The sequence below is a fragment of the Centroberyx affinis genome, unplaced genomic scaffold, assembly GCF_046629955.1.
Source record: "Centroberyx affinis isolate AG114_WGS23_722 - 3 ecotype Tasmania unplaced genomic scaffold, CSIRO-AGI_Caff_v1 ptg000402l_1, whole genome shotgun sequence".
Taxonomy (NCBI): domain Eukaryota; kingdom Metazoa; phylum Chordata; class Actinopteri; order Beryciformes; family Berycidae; genus Centroberyx; species Centroberyx affinis.
The window spans coordinates 18257-41825 of record NW_027279070.1 but is presented as its reverse complement, the minus strand read 5'-3'; the positions used below and the strand labels follow the sequence as shown (position 1 = coordinate 41825).

Below are 23569 nucleotides of genomic sequence, written 5' to 3'. Positions count from 1 at the left end.
CACAAGGTCAAGGGTCAGTTCTGCAGTTTGTCGCTTTAGGAGAGCGGAGCGAGTTCAAGACCTGACTGAACCGTCCTGCTGTGTGAATTCTAAAAATGGGTGGCATTCCCCTTTAACCATCTCTGTTGTCCATCCAGCTCTTCCTCCTCCTCCTCCTCCTCCTCTCTACTGCCCCCCCCTCCCCTCCCCTCCTCCCTCCATCCTGCTGAACTTCTCCAGTAAAGCTTCCTGGTTGAATCCTCCGTCTAACGGACAGCCGTCCACCAAGCTGTTCATCGGCGTCGGAGGCACCGCCCCCCCGCTGTAGCAGTCCTCGTCCGCGATCCCACAATCCTCGGCTCCCAGCAGCCGCCGCCGGTGGTGCCGGGAGGCGGAGTACACGCGGGGCCGGAGGTCGTCGGCGAGGTCGGGCGCCGATCCGTTGCTGCCGGGCGACGCGTCGGAGATCATCGGGTCCGACCGGTCGAGCTCCTCCTCCCCGTCCGCCCCACAATGCACCTGGCCCCGCTCCCGGTCGGACAGGAAGCGTTTGAGGACAGGGAGGAGTTTTTTGCGCGAGGCGAGGGCGTTGCCCTGGTGATACGCCACGACGTCCTTATATGGGCTGCTGAGAGGGGCGAGGCGGAGGGAGGGGCTGTGGGCGCTGCAGAGGGCGTGGCTAATCTGGGAGACATGAGACACGATGCAACACACACACACTGTGTTACTAGACTTGGAAGGACTTTCGGTAGACTGCATTCATTCCTTCACCGAACATAGGCCAAATAATCCTAAACTAACTTTAACTTTAACTGTTAACCTAAAATAAACCTAATCTTAATTCTACTCCTAGTCCTAAACCCAAATCCTAACACTAAACTAACTCTTACCCTGATCTCTCGTAGCCAGACCTCCGTCTCGACCCGTGGAGGTCTGGAGAAATCCTCGTTGTAAATCGCGGGATAACGAAACCTCGCTGAGCCGAAGGCCGCTCTGATTGGCTCTGAGTTTGAAACAGGATTCTCCCACAATCCCTCAGAAACAGAAACTTCTCCTTTGTTTGGCTCTATTGGCGGGCTTTGCTCTGTGGTTCTCTACTCGGTGTTCCAACAGATATAAACATACAGCCGAGGCTACTTCCACCATGTTTTCTTTAGTCTATTTTATGTATTTTCTTTTTATTACTTATCTTTTAATTATATTACTCTCTTTTTAACTACTATTTTATGTACTTTGTACTTTCTTTTAATTATATATGGATGTTCCTTTTTGCTTTTATGTATGTAAAGCACACTGAATTACCCCTGTGTACGAAATGTGCTATATAAATAAACTTGCTTGCTATTGTTTTTCTGCCCAGGTAGAACAAGTTTCCATCGTTAGCTTAGCTGCAACGCTAGCTACTTCACCCAGTAAATTTGGGTAAATTAAATATGTGAGATAAAAATGGATGAAAAGTTTGGATCAAGACTTAATTGTGTTTTGCGGCAGAGTCTCATCACAGCAGACGGAGTTTGTCGTCTCTATTATCATCTATTGTTGTTTGCTCCTTACCAAAAATGTTTTCCTGCTAGCTAGCTAACTGTAGCAGCTTCCTTGTTGTTCCTGCAACAGTAAACAGGTGAGCAGCAGGTCCAGGCTCCGCCCCTAGCTCCGCCCACAGCTCTGAATGATGAGCCTCGCCGCCCTTTTCTATACAACTACTGGGTTTAAACTCACAGTATGTAATTTCTGCCACTAGGGCTCTCAATCAAAACAATAACAAAAGACGTAGTTTGATGACGTCGTGAAGCAGCGTGGGATCATGGGAGTTTTTTTACGGGGACAGCTTCAGCGACAGAACGCAGCAAACGGGAATGAATAATCGTGATCCGATAAAAACAATAGAATGAAAAAAACAACAGAGCGGCTAGCTAGCTGGACGACTTCCTTCCTCACTCTCTGACGGATCATCTGGTGTTTCCCGTGTTTCCCCGGAAGTTAGGGGGTAAAGGGGATATGACATCATGACAGGAAGTTAGGGGGTAAAGGGGATATGACATCATGACAGGAAGTTAGGGGGTAAAGGGGATATGACGCCATGACAGGAAGTTAGGGGGTAAAGGGGATATGACGTCATGACAGGAAGTTAGGGGGTAAAGGGGATATGACGCCATGACAGGAAGTTAGGGGGTAAAGGGGATATGACATCATGACAGGAGACCAAATGAAACGCACCGTTACCTTGAAGAAAATTACGGATTTCTCTGGGTTTGAACATTGTTGGAAACATTTGGGATAATGTAAGTACACAACTCAAAAAATATATAACATAGGTCTAGTCGTTTTTAGATATTTTAATGTGGAAATGTTACAGATTATACCTTTAAATGTCTCCAAACTTCCGTTGTTTTACACAAAGATGTGGCTAAATGAGACGAGTCTAACCCTAACCTAATCCTAACTCTAATCTTAATCTTAATCCTAAACCCAAAATCTAATCCTAATCCTGAGCAGCCAAACTGACCTAATTTAGAAGGATTTTTCACACACACACACACACACACACACACACACACACACCACCTCCTACCTCCTGCCTGTACAGAGAGCTGGAGCTGTAGACGGCGAGCTGGCGGACCGGCTCGTTTGATTGGTCGTTGAAGGAGATCGTCATGGCGACCAGAGCGCTCAGCCTGCGTGAGTGACAGAACTCACACAGCTCCTGCTGCAGACTCTTCCTCTGCAGAAACAACTGCAGACAGAGACAGACCACAACTACACTTCCCATAATGCACCACAGGCAAACAGAAGGCAAACACAGACGAAGTGATAAAAGTGACAAAACATTGCGTAATAATAGAATAACAGAAAAATGAAAAACAGGACAAAAATTAGTGCAAGATTAAAAAAATTAAGATGTTAATAAAATACATCTCCCTACAAAACAAGCAAAGTATAATTTATAGATGTTATAGAATCATTTTATAATTTTACTGAATAATAAATTAATAAGCAACAAAAAAAAAGATGACAAGCATTGATACAACTGGAAAACAAATCAAACGGACAAAGGAAAATAAATTAAGAACTTTCTGCTTTTAGGAGTTTCATCACACACACACACACACACACACACACACAGTTTGTACGTACATCCAGTGTCATGAAGACGATGCTGACAGCTATTCTCAGGTCGCCCCCGGCAACCGTCTTCATGTCCTTTAGCAGGATCTGCTCTGTGGTGAAACCTGGTACACACACAGACACACACACACACACACACACACACACACACACATAAATACACGTGAATGAATAATGCTGAGTCAGCTTGTTGTGGTGTGGCTGTAGATCCATTCAGTAACGTTCTCAGTAAAAGTGAATAGTGTGATAAGGTGGATTTGTTTCCAAATGTAGGTTACTGTGACACAGTAAACTGTCTTGTCTTTAGCCCTAGTCTCTACTCCAAAACATGAAGAGTTGGAGCTTGAGAAGAGTCAGCTCAGTTAACCTGAACAAACTGTTAGCTAGCTAACTAGCCAGCAGACACACTGATGTTAATGTCAACACGCTAACGCTAGCCGCTACTAGCTACGTTAGCTAGTGTGCTAATCAGATGTGTTAACAACAAGACAGTGATGGTTAGCTGACCAGATGCTATGGTTAGCTAGCTAACAAGCTGACATTATCTAAACACTAAATCAATCAGATGGATCAGTGATGAAATGATCAGTTCAGTCAGAAACAGACAGAAATTAACCGTCTGTTCAATTCTGTTGAGACAGAAACACAGTCAGCTGTTCACAGAGCTGAGGACCTCCAAGATGGCCGCCAGAGAGTGAGCTAGCCATCATCACCTGAAAGCCCTCTGTCACTGATGTGTGTTAAGTGTGAAAAAGCTGATCAGGAGCTGCCAAAGACCACAGAAAACTCAACCCGTCTCACGGCAGTTTGTGAAATGGTCACGAAATTTAATCTATTGATTCGTGTACATGGACACGATTTTTCAATTTTTTTCGTGACTCTCAGCACGACTTTCAAACTAATGTATTTCAACTGGAAGTATCTTCAGGGCCTGCAGCACGTTTTTCTTTCTGTCAGTCGGGACTCAGGAAGTAGTGTGACATTGAAATAAAACGGTGGCAGTCAGGGTGTTGTGGTCGGGGGGGAGGATGGGCGTTTGCCTTCGATGCCGACGACCGGGGTTTGATTTTAACGTTTTTCTTATTTAACCATGACCAAATAATTTCTCTAACCTTAACCAAGTTGTTTTAGTTGCCTAACCATAACCGTAACACAAGTAGTTTTATTTGCCAAAACTTACATTTCAAATTGGTGGTGGAGGAACGTAATTCAGGTCGTGGTGGAGGCACGTTTTTTAGATCGTGTTCATTTCACGGAAAAAAATTGAAAAATCGCGTCCATGTACACGAATCAATAGATTAAATTTTCGTGACTATTTTGCGAACTGCCGTGAGACCGTGTTGGAAAACTTGGAAAACATCTTGTCTTCTTCTTCAGATTAGATTAAACTAGATTAGATTAAACTAGATTAGATTAAACTAGACTAGATTAGACTAAAATAGAGTAGATAAGATTATATTAGATTAGTTCATAGTATATTAGATGACACAATATTAGATTAAATGAGACTAGATTGGATTAGATTAGATTTGATTAAACTAGACTACATTAGATTAGACAAGATTAAACTAAACTAGATTAGACTAGACTAGATTAGATTAAACTAGACTAGATTATATTAGACTAGATTAGACTCGATTAGATTAGACTAGATTAGATTAAACTAGACTAGATTAGATTTTCGTGACTATTTTGCGAACTGCCGTGAGACCGGGTTGGAAAACTACAATCATGGCGTCTTGACGGCTTCAAATCATCAAAATCATTGCATTGTATTCCTATGTGACATGAATGCAGCATTACTGTTCTAAGACAGACCCGACCTGTCAGGTCCACCTTGGCCCGGTGCAGCGCCGGGTGCAGCGCGCCCCTCGGTGGCAGGTCAGGGAACTGCGTCTCCAGCAGCCGGACCATCTGTCTGTCTTTGGCCGTCACTCTGCCAGCCTCCGGGTTCAGGTTCACACTGTCCACCACCATCACTCCTGCAGGGACACAGGACTTCAGGGTGCTGTGTGTGTGTGTGTGTGTGTGTGTGTGTGTGTGTGTGAGTGTGTGTGTGTGTGTGTGTCTCACCATACAGCATCAGAGCCAGCTGTCTGTCCAGAATCTCCGGCGCTCTGGTGAGAATTCGCTCCGTCACCAAGGTAGCGCAGGAAGCCACCGTCTCCACGGTGACGGGACAGGAAGAGGACGTGGTTCTCTCCAGCTGGTGGTGGTCGATCACTTCTACTACCGCCCCCTCCAGGCCACCGTCGGTACTGAGCAGGAGAGGGAGAATTATATGAACTAGACTAGATTAGATTAGATTAGATTAGATTAAATTAAACTAGACTAGATTAGACTAGACTAGATTAGATTAGATTAGACTAGATTAGACTAGGCTAGATTAAACTAGACTAGACTAGACTAGATTAAACTAGATTTGATTAGACAAGATCAAACTAGATTAAATTAGACTAGATTAGACTAATCTAGTTTAATCTAATCTAGATTAGATTAAATTAGATTAGACTAGATTAGAGTAGACTATATTCAACTAGATTAGACTAGATTAGTTTAAACTAGAATAGATTATATTAGACTAGATTAGACTCGATTAGATTAGATTAAACTAGACTAGATTAAATTAGATTAGATTAGACTAGATTCAACTAGATTAGACTAGATTAGATTAAACTAGACTAGATTATATTAGACTAGATTCGATTAGATTAAACTAAAGTAGATTTGATTATATTAGATTAGTTCAGATTATATTAGATGGCACAATATTAGATTAAATTAGACTAGATTAGACTAGACTAGATTAAACTAGACTAAATTAGATTAAATTAGACTAGATTAGACTAAACTAGATTAAACTAGACTAGATAAAATTAGACACGATTAAACTAGACTAGATTAGATTAAATTAGACTAGATTAGACTAGACTAGATTAAACTAGACTAGATTAGATTAGACAAGATTAAACTAGACTAGATTAGATTAAATTAGACTAGATTAGACTAGCTTCAACTAGATTAGACTAGATTAGATTAAACTAGACTAGATTATATTAGACTAGATTAGACTCGATTAGATTAGACTAGATTAGTTTAAACTAGACTAGATTAGACTCGATTTGATTAGATTATATTAAACTAGATTAGATTAAACTAGATTAGATTAAACTAGACTAGATTATATTAGACTAGATTAGACTCGATTAGATTAGACTAGATTAGATTATACTAGACTAGATTAGACTCGATTTGATTAGATTAGATTAAACTAGATTAGATTAAACTAGACTAGATTAGATTAGATTAAAATAGAGTAGATTAGATTATATTAGATTAGTTCATATTATATTAGATGACACAATATTAGATTAAATGAGACTAGATTGGATTAGATTAGATTTGATTAAACTAGACTACATTAAATTAGATTAGACTAGATTAGTCTATATTAGATTAGAGCAAATTAGACAGAATTAGATTAGTTTACAGTATATTAGACTATTTTAGATTAGATTACAGTAGATTAGACTATTTTAGATTAGATTTAAACAGATTAGACTAGACTCTTTTAGATTAGACTAGATAAAATTGGATCAGACAACATTGGATTATATTAGATTACAATAGATTACATTAGATTACTGTTGCTAGTGAGAAATGGGTTAGGGTCAGGAATCAGGACTGTGGAGCAACCTCTGACCTGGGCAGGACGTTGTGGTCCACCAGCGTCAGCGCCAGCCTCCTGTTGCCATGGAGACGGGCCAGGTCCACCTCGTCTCTGAACACCAGGGTCTCCGTGGCAACGCCGCTCTCCCTCAACAGGAAGCAGCCGTCGGCACGCAGATGGAACTCCGACCGCGGAACGTTGAGAACCGGAACCACAACCGGATTCTCCGGAACACCGGACGAGATCTGAGAGAGAGAGAGACAGAGAGAGAGAGAGAGAGAGAGAGGGGGGGGAGAGAGAGAGAGAGAGGGGAGAGAGAGAGAGAGACAGAGAGAGAGAGAGAGAGAGAGACAGAGAGAGAGAGGGAGAGAGGGGAGAGAGACAGAGAGAGAGAAAGAGACAAAGAGAGAGGGAGAGATAGAGAGAGAGAGACAGAGAGAGAGAGAAAAAGAGATAGAGTGAGACAGAGAAAGAGAGAGAAAGCTGATCAGGCCTAACATGATCTCAGACAGAATGGATCAATGGATGGATGGATGGATGGAGGGATGGAGGGATAGAGGGATGGGCTGACGGAGGTGTGAGTTATTGATCGGTGTGGTTTTCACCGCAGGTTGGAGTCTGGACCCAGAGACCTGCTGCAGGGGGACGACTGGGAACCAGAAACCAGTTAGACATGAAGACAGCAGCTGCAAGCTTTCATCATGTCAGGAGATATTTGATTTTCTTCCTTCTTCTTCTTCGTTGTTTCTCACAGTAAATATTCTGAAACAAACTCTGTCTAAATATTAGGAGTTTCTCCCAAGAGAGAAGCAGTTTAAATCTAGCTTTCATTTCTGTGTCATGTTCCAGACTGTAGCTGGAGGAGGAGTCTGGCTTTGGTTTGTCTTTTGGATTGACTGTGTTGATTGACAGGAGGCGGGGCCTAACGGAACCACAGAGAACGACAGCTATCGGTTGAAAGATTTATTTTGAGGAAAAAGCATTTCTCACTAGCAACACTAATCTAATGTAATCTATTGTCATCTAAAATAATCTAATGTTGTCTGATCCATTTTTATCTAGTCTAATCTAAAATAGTCTAATCTACTGTAATCTAATCTAATCTAAAATAGTCTAATCTACTGTAATCTAATCTAATTCTGTCTAATTTGCTCTAATCTAATATAGACTAATCTAGTCCAATCTAATTTAATGTAGTCTAGTTTAATCAAATCTAATCTAATCCAATCTAGTCTCATTTAATCTAATAGAGTCTACTCTAGTTGAATCTAATCTAGTTTAATCTAATCAAATCGATTCTAATCTAGTCTAGTTTAATCGAATCTAGTCTAATCTAATCTAGTCTAATCTAGTCTAATATAATCTAGTCTAGTTTAATCTAATCTAGTCTAATCTAGTCTAGTTTAATCTAGTCTAATCTAATCTAGTCGAATCTAGTCTAGTCTAATCTAGTGTAGTGTAATCTAGTCTAGATTAATCTAGTCTAATCTAATCTAGTCGAATCTAGTCTAATGTAGTCTAGTCTTGTTGCAGACTGTAGCTGGAGGAGGAGTCTGGCTTTGGTTTGTCTTTTGGATTGACTGTGTTGATTGACAGGAGGCGGGGCCTAATGGAACCACAGAGAACGACAGCTATCGGTTGAAAGATTTATTTTGAGGAAAAAGCAGAAATCGGACAGGCAGTGACTTTTCTTCTTGGTGGATAACCGGCCAATCACAGACGAGGTGACGTCACCTCCAGATGTTTGATATGAGAAAATGTTTCAGGATGTAAAACATCAGCGGTAAACGTCAGGTTTTGGTGTCAAAACCTGTTCTTTCTAGAGCCGCCATTTTGCACCAAGAGACGTTCAACAATAATACAGGGAGAGATCCATCGTAGAAGAGGAGAGAGACCAGTTTCTCCACCACAGGAGCAGGAGAGAGACCAGAATGCAATGCAGCAGAGAGACAGGATTTTAGTAAAAAAAAAATTCTCAACAGCAAAAACAGCAAACCCACAGCTGAAAGCAACAAGTTCCTGCCCCTTCTCTGAAAGGCATTCTGGGAAATGTAGTAAATCACTGACTGCAGTAGAAGCAGACGAGGCAGGCTGAGGGAAAGTGGGTTCACCAAAAAACAAGATGATAACACTTCATCATCATCATCCTCGCTCACCCTGGACAGGAAGTAGGCCATCGCCAACGACGACACCATGGAGTCCAGGTCACATGACTCGTTGCCCAGGACGATGTGGAACCGCGAGTTGCCATGGGAACCGGCCTGGGGAGAAAAGAGCAAGAGAGATAGGGGGTGAGAAAGAAAATAAGAGATAACAGAGTTAGAGGGAAAGGAAAATAGAAGAAACAGAGAAAGTAAGAGATGGAGAGAGAAAAACAGGGTGTGGACAGAGAGACAGAGAGAGAGAGGGAGGAGAGAGAGGAGAAGGAAATATGGTGGTGATGAAAAAGAGAGAAACAGAGAGAGGAGAAGATAGGGGGGAAGAGAGAGGGGAAAATTAATGCTATTATGTCTTGAACCATCAGATTCAAGTGGGAAAGTATGTAAGTGTCCAGTTTGTTCAGCGTTAGCATGTTCACATTAACATCAGTGTGTTTGCTGGCTAGTTAGCTAGCTAACAGTTTGTTCAGGTTAACTGAGCTGACTCTTCTCAAGCTCCAACTCTTCATGTTTTGGAGTAGAGACTAGGGCTAAAGACAAGACAGTTTACTGTGTCACAGTAATTGTATTGAATTGTATCCAATTCTGGACACTGTATCCAGATAGATAGATAGATAGATACTTTATTCATAGATACTTTATTCATCCCCTTGGGGAAATTCAGGTAATCCAATTCCAATTCCGGCCACTCGGTCACTCGCGTAATTTCCAGTGTTTACCGGCATTTTATACGGAGTTCCCAACCGAAAGCTAAGTGACGTAAATTCATACACATTTCAGAAGCTAGGTATCAAATTTCATAAATATCTATACACATTTAAGCATATAAAACACTAAATTACGAACTTAGTCACAAACAATTAGCGGGAAGCCTTAAATCCCACTTTGGGAGACAGTTACTTCATGTAGAGAATCTGTATCGGCTGATAAACGGAAAAATAAGAGCTTTGAGTACAGAGCCTGCACTTCTTACAAGTCTCTGTAACACTGTGAAGGTACAGGAAGGTTAATAAAGGGTTAATATGGAGTATATGAATACACCGACACGGACGAAAGTAAGTGTCCGGAATTGGATACGAATTTTGAATCTGAAAAATAGGTGCGCTATCGTCCATTTGCAGGGACTGGAAGAAAATCAATTAGAAGTTAAGGTAAAAGCGATATTAAACTTTAAAAAAGACAGATGGAGGATTGTTAATTTATGAGAAACTTCGGCGAAAACAGTACAGGATGAAATATATTGGTATATGATTGTGATTTTTTGGTCATATGCTGTCCGGAATTAGATACCCTGATGTTACATTTGGAAACAAATCCACCTTATCACACTATTCACTTTTACTGAGAACGTTACTGAATGGATCTGCAGCCACACCACAACAAGCTGGTTCTAGGAGCTGCGTAAACAGACAAACTTTAACATGCGGATGGAAAAAAGAAGCACCAGCAAAACAAACAGGTGATAAGCAGCCGGACAGTAACACACCGGTCTGTGTTTTGAAATCTAATTTTAGTTCATTCGTACTGTATGTGCGTTTTAACGTCAGGTGTTCCTGTAATCCAGCTGTCAGAGCCGGACATAATCCAGCATGAGACAGAGGCTGATGCAGAGACTCAGAGAAATGTTCCGGGTGTTTCTCTATGAAACTGAAAACACTGTTTGTTTGTCTCAGCCACAAACTCAGAACTAACTGTTGATTTTATTTCATTTATTCCAGATTTAAAAGCTTTTACTGTCTCTATAGAAACATAATAATAACTGTGTATATTATATAATACATAATGTGTTACATAATGTGTTTGTATTATCAGGTTCTGTAGTTTGAGTTCTTCAGTTTGTACCACTTAAGGTTTTGTATTCTCTGCATTTATACTTGTAAGATAAGTGTAATGGACTACTGCATAGGCGTATGATCATAATAATAACATTTATTTTTATGGCACTTTTCAAAAATAAATGTTCCAAAGGGCTTTACAGTGTGAGAAAATACAAAAAGTAAAGTGCAAAGTACAACTGAAGGAATTAAATGGTAACACTTTACAATAAGGGTCACTAAGTTAAGGGTTAGTTAATGATTAATAAGCTTATTAAACATAAACTAACCCTTATTAAGCATTAAGTAACCCTTAACTTAGTGACCCTTATTGTAAAGTGTTACCAATTAAATCAAGGTAAAATGTAATGATATGGAAAGGAAAATATAAAATCAGCAATTATAAAAAGCCTTGTTCTGCTTTTTAAGAAGAGATTTAAAGCAGTGCATACACACAGCTTTACTTTCATGATTATTATTATTGTTAAAAATGATATACATACTGTACCCAGTATATATATGTATAAAAATTGTCATCATGTATAAAACATGCTAAGTATGAAAACTGCCTGATGACAATAAAACAAAGTATTTAAAAAAACCCATTAATGGACTAATAGCTTTGTGTTACTGAAATGTTTTGGTAATATTGGTTTGCTTCCATTCCTATCAATAAAGTTTATTGGTATTGAATTGAAAGAAAAGGGAGTGAGAGAGCGAGAGAGATGAGGAAGAGATGGAGGAGGGAAGTGGGCGACCGAGGGAGGAATGGCTGAGAAAGGAAGAGAGAGAGAGAGAGGGAGAGAAAGAGTGTGATGCAACGAGAGAGAGAGAGAGAGAGAGAGAATGATGGAAATAGAGAACGACAGGAAGTTAGGGATGGAGGAGAGGAAAAGAGGAGGAGTGACAGAAGAGGAGATGAGAAGAGATGGGGCGAGCGAGGGAGAGAAGAAGGGACAGAGAGAGAGAGAGAGAAAGGACAGGCTAAATTTAACTGCAGAGAGGAGGAGAGGCTGTCTGCCCTCCAGGCCTGCACACACACACACACACACACAAACATGCAACCAAACACACACACACACACACACACACACATACACACACACACACACACAAACATGCAACCAACACACACACACACACACACACACACACACATACACACACACACACACACACACACAGGGAAAACCTCAACTGCTGGAAGGGAAGTACTATCACTTTCTCTCTGTGTCTTCATCTCTCTTTCTCTTACTCTCTCACACACACACACACACGCACACACACGCACACACAAACACATACACACAAACACACACGCACACACACAACTGGGAAAACCTCTGCTGCTGGAAGGGGAGTACTATCATTTTCTCTCTATGTCTTTGTCTTTCTTTCTCTCTCTCTCACACACACACACACACACACAGCAGGATAACCTCTACAGCTGGAAGAGAAACACAATCATTTACTATCCTCCTTTTTCTGTCAGAACAAGAGGACAACTTCTGAAGCTGCAGTAGTACTTCTCTCTCTCTCTCTCTCTCTCTCTCTCTCTCTCCCCCTCCCTCACACACACACACACACACACACACAGGTGCGACCCATCCAAGGACGTGGGGTGAACCCCTGGCAGGACAGGAATAGCAGCAGTTGTAGCCGAGCTGAGCCTGGGGGACGCTGGCATGTGGAGCGCCGGCCGCAGAGCCGAGCAGCAAGCTGCTGGCAGCAGGGCCGTCTCCCCGGGCTCCGGGTCCCGGACCCCCACACGGTCCCACAGTGGGCCCCCCACGCCCCCCCCCACGCCCCCGTCCCGTCAGATTGTGTCCGCAGCCGTAAGGGCCGGTTGCACCTGAATTCACCCAGCGCTCGCTCTTCACTCACCACAACAAACTGACGCGGCGTTCTGCTTTGTGCCGGGCGCCGTTTCAACAGAAGAGATCGCTACAATATAACTACCATGGTTCCTACAATACATTACTTTGTAACAACCTGCATCAATCTGTATTCATTGTTGGCTGGACCGCAACAGTGGGGCCAGCCCTACAAACGCGAATGGCTGTCACTCACTGACTGACTGACTGACTGAGTGATCAAGTTACACCATTGGTCGGCCGTGGCACGTGACACATCATAGGATCACAGAGCCAAAGTTAAGTTTCGTTTTCTCCGCCATCTTGTTTCTCCGCTGACCTCGGGAGCCCGTTTCTCCCACACCGTAAGCAGGCTGACCAATATCATGCATGTAAGCTGAAGCTAAAGTAGAATCGACACAATTATATCATATCGCTGTTTATTTCGATGCATATGCGCGAGCTCAGTCCACCTGAAGTCCCTCTGTTCTGTCGGCGGAGAGAGAGACACAGACAAGCATGGAGGTTTCATCACGCCGAGGGCTTCCTGCCGACCTTCCTGGGGTTTCCCGGGGCCACGGTTCCCGGTGATCCGGCCGAGATTTCAGCGGGGGTCCCGACGCTGATGCGCCACCGGGTGTCCGGCGAACGGCGTTTTCGGCACCGATGGGTTATTCTGTATTAGCAGTCTACAGCAGAGTTAGTTACACCATTGGTCGGCCGTGGCACGTGGCACACTCATACACGGTCCAGCCATATACTAGGTTTTGACCTAGTCTTGTTTAGCAGCTGGTTAAGTAGCTAAATTAACTGATACTGATGCTGTAGGCTACATTACAACATACTACCAAACCAAACCCCTTCATTTTCCCTGAAATGTCCTTCATTTCTCATTCCATAAACATTAATTACTGTATTTCCTCTAATATTGGCCCGGGCCTTTATTTCCCTCAGCTGCAGAGGGTCCCAGGCCTTTATTGGAAGCAGGCTTATATTAGAGACAGGCCTTTATTTCTAATTCCCTCTGTTTGATAAGTATATTTGCTCATATTTTAGTACGAAGCCTCCTTGTTTTCTGATCTGCTTCTTTTGGGGTTCGTTAGGTAGCCGTTTTTTTGTTACTGCGACGCATTACCGATAATTACGGTAATCGACGACGGCACGCTCCAGAGACTTCCGCCAGGCACCAGGAGTTTACCGGGATCCAACGTTGTTTTTAGCTGCGACCAGCAGCTCTACAGCTCGCTCTGTTGGTCGGTCAATTGGTTGGTTCACAAAAATGTCCCCACCCTTTGGCGTCCTATAGCCGCACAGTGTGTGTACGCGGTTGCAGCTGTTGCGAATTCACGCTTGTTTCCTTTGTTTTTCCCCGGCCTGTATTTGGGGCCGGCCTTTATTTGTTCGTGTCGACCACGGCCCCGGACATTATCAGAGACCCAGCTTTTAATTGACTACCGGCCACTATTAGAGGAAATACGGTATCCATTAAAAATAACATAGCTTTTAAAAGGTAAGGTTAGCATCATGGGAAACGTGTATAAAATCATGCATCTAGATTTTTTCCATTTGATGTAATTGGTACAGCCATAAAAACATGGCGTCTTGTGTTTGAATATTTCACTCAGTATCAGCAGCTAGAGCTTCAAGAGCGTTGGAACAGCAGATACAGAATATGGATGAGACAAAGACTTTCTAACTTTGAAGCTACTTAAGGGGAAATTTAAGGGGAAAGTCAGGAAAGTTGGGGTTTAAAGGGTTAAGGAGGTTCTGACGGGATCTCAACAACGCAGCCAAGGTGGTTTCAACAGGACCGTGGCACCACCACAGAGGTTTGGCTCCTCTCCGGTCCGGGGCAACACGGGGACACACACAACTCCTGTTTACTTCACTGGACAGAACTCAAACCCCAAATATTTGGTTTGCGGGTTGTACAGCGTCTTGTGACCCGGCCTGGCTCCGGGTCTGGAGGTCATGATGCACGTGCGGCGGTGAGGCGGAGGAGGTCCGGCCAACAGCTGAGACCCGCAGGACGCTTCAGACCGGACCGCTGGGTTGGGAGCAGTCGCAGTTTATTACACCCAAGCTGATCACTGAACGTCCATTTTAGATAAGGGATGAGAAATGGTAGAGGTTCAGATGCCATCGCTGGTCTGGGATCAGATTCTACCAGAACCTTCTATATTTGTTTCTATATATGTTTTCGGTGCCGTTTGTTTGTCTGTCTGTTTGCAGGATTACGGAAAAACTACTGGCCCAATTGTCATGAAACTTGGTGGAAGGGTGTAGCATGGGCCAAGGAAGAACCCATTAAATGTTGGAGCGGATCCGGATCCGACTCACAAACAAGCAATAATAGCACAAACCTTGGAGGAGGTCTGCGCTCTCCGAGTGCCCTTCTAGTTAATATTTACATCTCAGGCACTTAACTGATGCTCCTATCCAGAGCAACTTAGAATGAGTGCAAAGGTAAAATAATAAATAAAATAAAATAAGAAAAAAAATACCAGCGCACTAAGAAGAGCCAACAACTGAGAGAGGAACTGCAGGTGAATCACTCACTCTAACTAGAAGGGCACTCTGGCCTCTGCATTGGAAAGGCCAACATTTCTCAACCCGGAGTGTTCTGAAGTGCAGTGGCAGTTAAACATATAAATTTAAAAAGTAAATTTGCGCTCACAGTTGCCAACATGCTGCGTTGAGCTCAGCTAACGTTGCCAAATATCATGACATCACATCAGCTGCTGCAGGCGGAGCAGGGTTTTCAGACCAGGTTTTATTTCCCAGCATCTCGCTGCAGGTTTCTGCCCTGGTGGTTTTTGGAGCCGGACCACTGGAACGCACCGAGGTCGTAATTACAACCCACTGACTGGGAATTTCCAACTTCCAACTTTGAGCTCAGCATCGGTCAGAAAAACTGATTCTTTGGCTCCATCCACTGAGGTTTAACTCGACCAATGTTCGATACATATTCTCTCATAACAATATGCTGCTTTGCACCAAGGTTATTATCGTTAACAAAAACTAACGAAAGAACAAAATCTAGGGGAGCCCCGGTGGCTCACCGAGTAGAGCGCATACCATAAGGCTCAGTTCTTCCTGCAGTGACCCGGGTTCGAATCCGGTCTGCAGCCATTTGCTGCATGTCCTCCCCTCTCTCTTTCCCATACCTTCCTGTCTATCTCTCACACTGTCTCTATCAATAAAGCATAAAATAAATCTTTAAAAAGAAATAACGAAAACTAGGTGTGAAAAAACATTTTCGTTAGCTTAAATAAAATTAAAAACGAGGCTTTACAAAAAAAACGATAACTAACTGAAACTGTATTGTGTGTTTACAAAACTAACTAAAATAAACTAAAATTATAGAGAAAATGTCTTTAGTTTTCGTCTTTGTAAATGTATTTCAAAACGAGATGGTACATCTCAAGGGGTTTTATCCTGAAAATAAAATTTGTATATCATCATAAGCCCAGTATTTTGAATTTTTGAATTTCGCCCCTGACAAATACCCCATATTACAAAAAAGACTAAAACTAACACTGAAACTAATAAAAACGAAACTAAAACTAAGCATTTTCAAAAAATATAAACTAAACTAAACTAGCAAACCCGCTTTAAAATTTAAAATTAAAACTACACTGAAATTGAAAACAAAAAGTCAAAACGAAATAAAAATAAAAACTAATGAAAAATGCAAAACTATAATAATCTTGCTTTGCACATATAGGCTACATTTCCACATATATGTTGTACATGCATTGTTCATTTTTTGTATCTATATTTATTGTTCATTCTTCTAATTTTAATGTATTTGGGTTTGTGCTTTGTTCTGTCTGTGTCGAGTCTGAAGTGTCTTGCTGCTGTGCCAATTTGAATTTCCCACTAATACAGTTCTTATCTATCTATCTATCTATCTATCTATCTATCTATCTATCTATCTATCTATCAGCTGTCAGTCTGTCATCTTTACTGTGTGAGTACAGTGTGAAGCAGAGCAGATTCACTGATGGTTCAACAGATGTCAGTTTGTTGGCTCAGATAAAATAAAATACCCTTTCCTTTCAATCCATCTCTCTCTCTGTCTCTCTCTCTGTCTCTCTCTCTCTCTCTCTCTCTCTCTGTCAAATATTTGGTTACCGCTCGTCATGTCGTGTCCTCAGGTGACTGTCAGGTTCAGGTAAACAGTCGGTGTGATTCTCTGCCAGTTTATCAGCTTTATTTGCACGGCACAGTTCCACAACTGAGCTTTTGAATCGCTTATCGATTAATTAAACAACAGTAAGTAAACAGCCATAAAGAGTGGAGAAAGGGTAATAACCAAACTAAACTAAATATCCAAGGATATAAAAAAAAAAAAAATTAAGTCAAGTTAAATTAAATTAAACAAATAAAATAAAATGAAACAAAATAAAATGAGATTTAAGCATAAAGTATCTAAGATAAACGAATAGGCTGTGATAAAATAAAAAATAGAACATAATAAAATAAAAGATAATACAATAAAGTAAAATAAAATAGATTTATGGCATAAAATTAGCTACGGTAAAAAACAATTAACATTAATAAAAATAACATTTTATTAATTCAATTAATTTTAAATTCATGTAATTTCATTTATGTCCCACTCTCACCCTTCTGCCTCTCAGTAAACAGAATTTCACGAGGATGATTTATTTTTTACATTTTAGCCGTTTAGCGACTTAGTGAGCAGGAGAATGAGCCTCCATTCTTCCATCAGCAACATTACAAGCAACCAACAGTGAGGAGGTCAGGGGTCAGAGGTCACAGAGGCCTGAGAGGAGACTCTGTACAGCGCTCTAATACGGCAGAGAAGAAGAAATAAGAGCCGGGGAGGAAAGATCAGCAGATGAGCTTCAGAAAATCACTTCAGCTTTCACTTAGTTACTGTGGAGCTGGACTAAATCAAATATCCTCTCCTCTACTCTCCCTCCCACTCTCTCTCTCTCTCTCTGTCTCTCTCTCTCTCCATTTCAACTCTCTCGCTCTCTCTGTCTCTCTCTCTCTCTGTCTCTCTCTCTCTCTCTCTCTCTCTCCCTCTGTCTCTCTCTCTCTCTCGCTCTCTCTCTCTCTCTCTGTCTCTCTCTGTCTCTCTCTCTGTTTATCGATCTCTCTTATCGTCCGCCCCCTCCCTCTCCTCCTCTGCCCAGCCCTCTCATGCCTCTCATTCCATCTGGATAATGTTCTACTACACACACACACACACACACACACACACACACACACACACACACACACACACACACACACACACAGCCCTGATGATTCACCACAGGTTTCTGATTAGAAGTACATTAACAGGAAGTGAGGGAGCTTACAGCCATGATGATCTGAGTCAAGACAAGTTGATTTCTAAAGTGCTTTGAACTGACAAGCGCTTCAAAAACCAACAACAGGAGAGTTGGTGTCTGCTGGGTTTGGCAAGGTGTGGCACTAGCCAAATATTAGTAGTGAGCTAGGCCAAAGTTTGACCTTTAAGTTTTTATCAGTATAGCCTGATAGAGGGCAAAGATGAAGCAAAAATAGTCAGCAGTCTGTAGAGGCTTTGCAGTTGCATAAAACTCTGTCATCATGGAGGTCTGCTGGGATCTGTGGCTGTAGATCCACTCAGTAACGTTCTCAGTAAAAGTGAATAGTGTGATAAGGTGGATTTGTTTCAACTAGACATTTATAACGTGATCAAATCAGCATGACAGAACACCTAGCCGTGCTCATCACTAAAAATATTACTCCGCCATATATTATCATACAGTATATTTAAATATAACTCTGTTCAGCCTTGATGTTACCAGACGCTCTGCATCCTCCATCAGCTGTGCCGGTGAGTCGGTGACACGGCGCTACTAGCTTAAAAATACATGTGAAGTTCGCGGACGTAGCAGCAAATTATTTTTTTCAGCAGATATCTTAGTTACAACAAGATTGAGCCAGCAAGGCAGTTTTGTGTTTATATGTGTGGTGTTTATTCAGTTTAGGAAATTCCACGATCTCTAGAAAGCATTAGCTCAAGTTGGCTGCTGACTCAACAGGGACTAGAAATCGTTTCTGTTGCAGGTCGTTACTAAGGCTCGGTCTACTTGCTGGAGCAGTAAACTAGGTTCCATTACATAGGAGTCTACTGACGTGACTGATTGTTTTCCAGTTATTAGTCAGACCCCATGTATTTCCAGGGAAACAGAGATAACACTAGCAAAACGTTTTTTTTATTTTGACGGCAAATTGCCCCACAATATACATTTTGATTATATCTATTATTTTGTTGGTAACCGTTGTATAATCGCTATACTTCAGTGATGCTGACCGCATCACTGTTGTGCCAATGACGATAAAGCACACTCTCTTGTGTAATATCTCATGTAATATTGCTTAAATGTAGGTTACTGTGACACAGTAAACTGTCTTGTCTTTAGCCCTAGTCTCTACTCCAAAACATGAAGAGTTGTAGCTTGAGAAGAGTCAGCTCAGTTAACCTGAACAAACTGTTAGCTAGCTAACTAGCCAGCAAACACACTGATGTTAATGTGAACCTGCTAACGCTAGCTGCTACTAGATACGTTAGCTAATGCTAGCTAGTGCTAGCAGGAAACATATTTGTGACCAAAAACACTGTCCAACATCTGACCAGAATGTTTCTAAATGAGAGATTCCCCAAAGGAGACAGCGATGCTGCTGCCAAGCCTGGAGCTAAAGGGTTAACATGCAGCATCACAGATTAAAAAACATAATGCAGAAGCAGATATCAACTAATCTGTCACTCTGTCGCTCGCATGCCGTCTCTGCTGCTGATGTTTTGAGTCAAGTGATCAAACTCTTGAGTAGTGAGACGTTTTGCCTCGCTTCCTGTCTGAGTGTATAAAGGCCATGATAGTTGTTATGGGAGGAGAGACTGAAAAATGATCCAGAAGATAGTGTAAGTATAAATACATTTTGATTATGGATTGGGGCTTTTAAATGGGAGCTGATTGTAGTCGTAGCTAAACATTTCTGGAGGCAGAAATAATCTCATTGGCTGAATTAAACCTCAGTGGGCGGAGCCAAAGAACCACAGCTTTTCAGAGCTCAAGTTAGCTGCAGGCAAACTTGAATGGCAAAGAAGGAACTCTGGTCAAAATATAACATCAATGCAAATTACTTTTTTCATTCCTTCATGACCATAGCATCATGATGTTAAAGGTCAGCAGCTAGCTAACTAGGTTTGCTAGGTTAGCTATAGGCTAGTATGGCTAGTTTGAACTTGGTCAGCTAGGCTAACTAGCTAACCTAGATAACTTAGTATGGGTATGAGGCTATGAGCGCTAAGCTTCAAAATATTAGCTTCTAGCTTCCTCCTCTCTTACCTCTTGTCTTTTTCACTGGGCTTAGCCAGAAAAACTTTTTTGGGGGGGCATTTTTGCATGCGATTAGCATGAACAGCGACACCATGGCCGAACAGACAAAGAAAAGAGCGCCACCTACAGAAACTCAAACTGCATCAACAGAAAATCCAAACTCCGCCCACACTGTTTGATTGACAGGTGATCTGTGAGAAGAGCAGCAGAAACACCACAGTGAGGCTGAGGGACAAAGATGGAGACAAAACAAGGAACTGGGGGATTATACAGACTGAGAGCGCTGTCTGTCACTGCCAACACCGAACACCATGAAGTCAAATGTAAAGTCTTCTGTAACATCACATTAACATCCACTGTGTGGTTGATGATGACATAATAAAAGATAAAAAAGAGAGAGATGGAGAGAAACCGAAAAAGGGAAGAGAAACAAACAGTAAGAGAGAAACGAAAAGGTGATGACAGGGTGAGAGACAGAAAGAGAGAGAGAGAGAGAGAGAGAGAGAGAGTGATGACAGGGTGAGAGAGGGGAGGAAAGATGAGAATGGAGAGAGAGTGACGCTGATGTCTGCTGTTCAGGACTTAGAGAGTGTGTGTGTGTGTGTGTGTGTGTGTGTGTGTGTGTGTGTGTGTCTTACACGTGTCACATTCTTTGCTGTCTGTTATCTGACTAAAATGCCATTAGAGATGTCATGCTGCTCTATTTATGTCCTGCACACACACACACACACACACACACACACACACACACACACACACACACACACACACACACACACACACCAGTAACACTCCAGTTCAGACATTAAATCTCCAGCTGAGAACCAGTTCAGTCCAGTTCAGTTCAGTTCAGTCAATTCAGTTCAATTCAGTCCAGTTCAGTTCAATTCAGTCCAGTTCAGTTCAATTGAGTCCAGTTCAGTTAAGTAAATTCAGTCAGTTCAGTTCAGTTCAGTTAATTCAGTTCAGTTCAGTCTAATTCAGTTCAGTTCAGTTCAGTAAATTCAGTTCAGTTCAGTAAATTCAGTTCAGTTCAGTTCAGTAAATTCAGTTAAGTTTGGTTAATTTCAGTTCAGTTCAGTTCTGTTCAGTTCAGTCAATTGAGTTCAGTTCAGTTCAGTCCAGTCCAGTTCAGTCAATTCAGTTCAGTTCAGTCTAATTCAGTTCAGTCCAGTCCAGTCCAATCCAGTCCAGTCAAGTCAAGTCAAGTCAAGTCAGTTCAGTTCAGTTCAGTTCAGTAAATTCATTTCAGTTCGGTTCAGTAAATTCAATTCAGTAAATTCAGTTCAGTTCAGTTCAGTCAATTCAGTCCAGTTCAGTTCAGTAAATTCAGTTCAGTCAATTCAGTTCAGCTCAGCTCAGTTCAGTTCAATTCAGTTCAGTTCAGCTCAGTTCAATTAATTTCAGTTCAGTTCAGTCAATTCAATTCAGTTCAATTCAGTTCAGTTCAGTTCAGTTCAGTTCAGCTCAATTCAGCTAAATCAGTTCAATTCAGTCGAGTCCAGTTCAGTTCAGTTCAGTCAATTCAGTTCAACTGAGTTCAGTTCAGTTCAGTTAAATTCAGTCAGATCAATTCAGTTCAGTTCAACTCATTTCAGTTCAGTTCAGTTCTCACCTTCACTGCAGCGCTGCTCCATGTCAGGAACCGCTCCATGCTGTGTGCTCTGCAGCCTCAGCCGGAGTGTGTGTGTGTGTGTGTGTGTGTGTGTGCGTTCCCAAAATCCAGACTGCTGCTGTTCGGACGAGAGACAATAAACTGATACGAAGAGAGAGAGAGAGAGAGAGAGAGAGAGAGAGAGAGAGAGACAGGAGCCTGACCAGCCTGCTGGAGTTTCAAAACCCAAGATGACTGCTGCTGTTCGGACAAGAGACAATATACTGAGAGAGAGAGGGAGAGAGATAGAGAGAGAGAGAGAGAGAGAGAGAGAGAGAGAGAGAGTATAGGACCACCTGATCAGTGTCAAGCCAGCAAGAGTTTTAAAGAAAAGCTCTTCCTTTCACACATTTCAGAATAAAACCCTAGGCTATGAAACTATAAACTCCCACTTTTAAGGAGGAATCGGTGTCTTTTTAGTAGAATAGCCTTTATCTGTTTTTTTTAGCCTGCCATAAGCCTTTGTGATATAATTTCATAGTATACATTAGGGTTAGGGTTATATATTGGGTTCTCTAAATGCTGTTTCAGAGGCTTTTCCACCCCGACAAGAAGAAAACTCTGGTGGAAACACTCAGCACCTTTAGTCCATAAATATTAGTATTAGGCTTCAAAAGCCCTCGAACCCAATATACATCATATTAACTAGCATCAAACTGCATGAGGACAGAGCCTTTAAAGGGGAAATATGTTTCTGAAAATGATTTTGTTCATGTCGGTGTTTGTTTGTAGGATCGCAAACTGGAGGTCAGAATGCTTCACATAAAACACAAGACATGCATAATTTGTCTAGTAAAATGACATTAAAAAAGAGACAGAAAGATAAAAATAGGTAAGTAACGGTAATGATAAAAAATTGATTTTTTTTTTTATCGTACTCCAGTATGGGAACAAACTTCTATTTTCCTTAATGAGTCATATTTACAGGATAAGAGGGGAAAAACTGACTGAAGTTATAGACGTAACAGTGAAAAAAAAATCTGGAAGTTCCTGGAAATATCATCAGTTTTTGTTGATGGAGGTCAGAGTTCACACACACTGATGTAGTCTGGTAAACAGTATTTACGTGTATTTTTTTAAATATTTTTGTCAGTCCTTTAGGCGTATGTATATATTAGGCTGAAGGATATGTTGTGAATATTCCTCATTAAATATTCTTTATTCTCACACTGGAACTTTGAAATAATCCAAAATGTTGAAACACATTTTTGTCAATTGTTTGGCATTATAACTCCAGTCCTCAGTTCTGATTGGCTGAATCCAGTTCAAAGCCACTGTAAAACATATTAACACAATATAATACATAATAATATATAAACACACACCTGGACCCAGAGGTGGAGACTCAAGTCACATGACTTGGACTTGAGTCGCATCTTTATTGTTTGAGTCTTGACTTGATGCATGAAGAGAAGACTTGAGACTTGACTTGACTTGGGTTCTGGTGACTTGGGACTTGACTCTGAATTGTACTCTGATGACTTGAAAAGGTTTCTAAAGTCTTGAAAGTGATGAGATTTGTTCCAGCAGACGACTGAATTTAAATTCTGTTTTCTGAATTTGTATGGAATGATTGAATTTATTGAAGTTGAAACTGATTATAGAAATCAAACTCATGATGCTCTTACCAAGTTTTTATCCTATTAAAACCATATTGCATTGAAAAGTCCTAGATATTTAGTTTTCTTTAAGATATTAAATTGATACTGGACTCTTGATTTGTTCTGACTTGACTTGCTGTTCTACATTTAGACTTGAGACTTGACATTAATGACATGGACTTGACTTAGACTTGGTAATCTACATTTAGACTTGACTTGACTTGTGCCTCAAGACTTGAGACTGACTTGGGACTTGAGTAAAGTTGACTTGGTCACACCTCTGTCTGGACCGCATCCTGCGAAACCCGAAAATCACCACTCACATTGATGCTTATGTGTCACTTCACAGCCACGCTGCAACATTATT

At 41.5% G+C, this 23569-nt stretch overlaps 1 protein-coding gene across 1 annotated transcript; it reads right to left on the bottom strand.

Moving 5' to 3' along the window:
* Positions 1–165: 165 nt before the first annotated feature.
* LOC139641822 (exopolyphosphatase PRUNE1-like) lies at positions 166–13054 on the bottom strand (the record flags this gene model as incomplete). The annotated part of the gene is made up of 8 exons (XM_071516435.1): positions 166–663; positions 2552–2713; positions 3115–3209; positions 4929–5087; positions 5179–5363; positions 6809–7020; positions 8932–9014; positions 13036–13054. Coding segments are annotated over 8 exons (1413 nt in total), but the record flags the coding sequence as incomplete, so codon positions are not given.
* Between the last annotated feature and the right edge of the window lie 10515 nt (positions 13055–23569).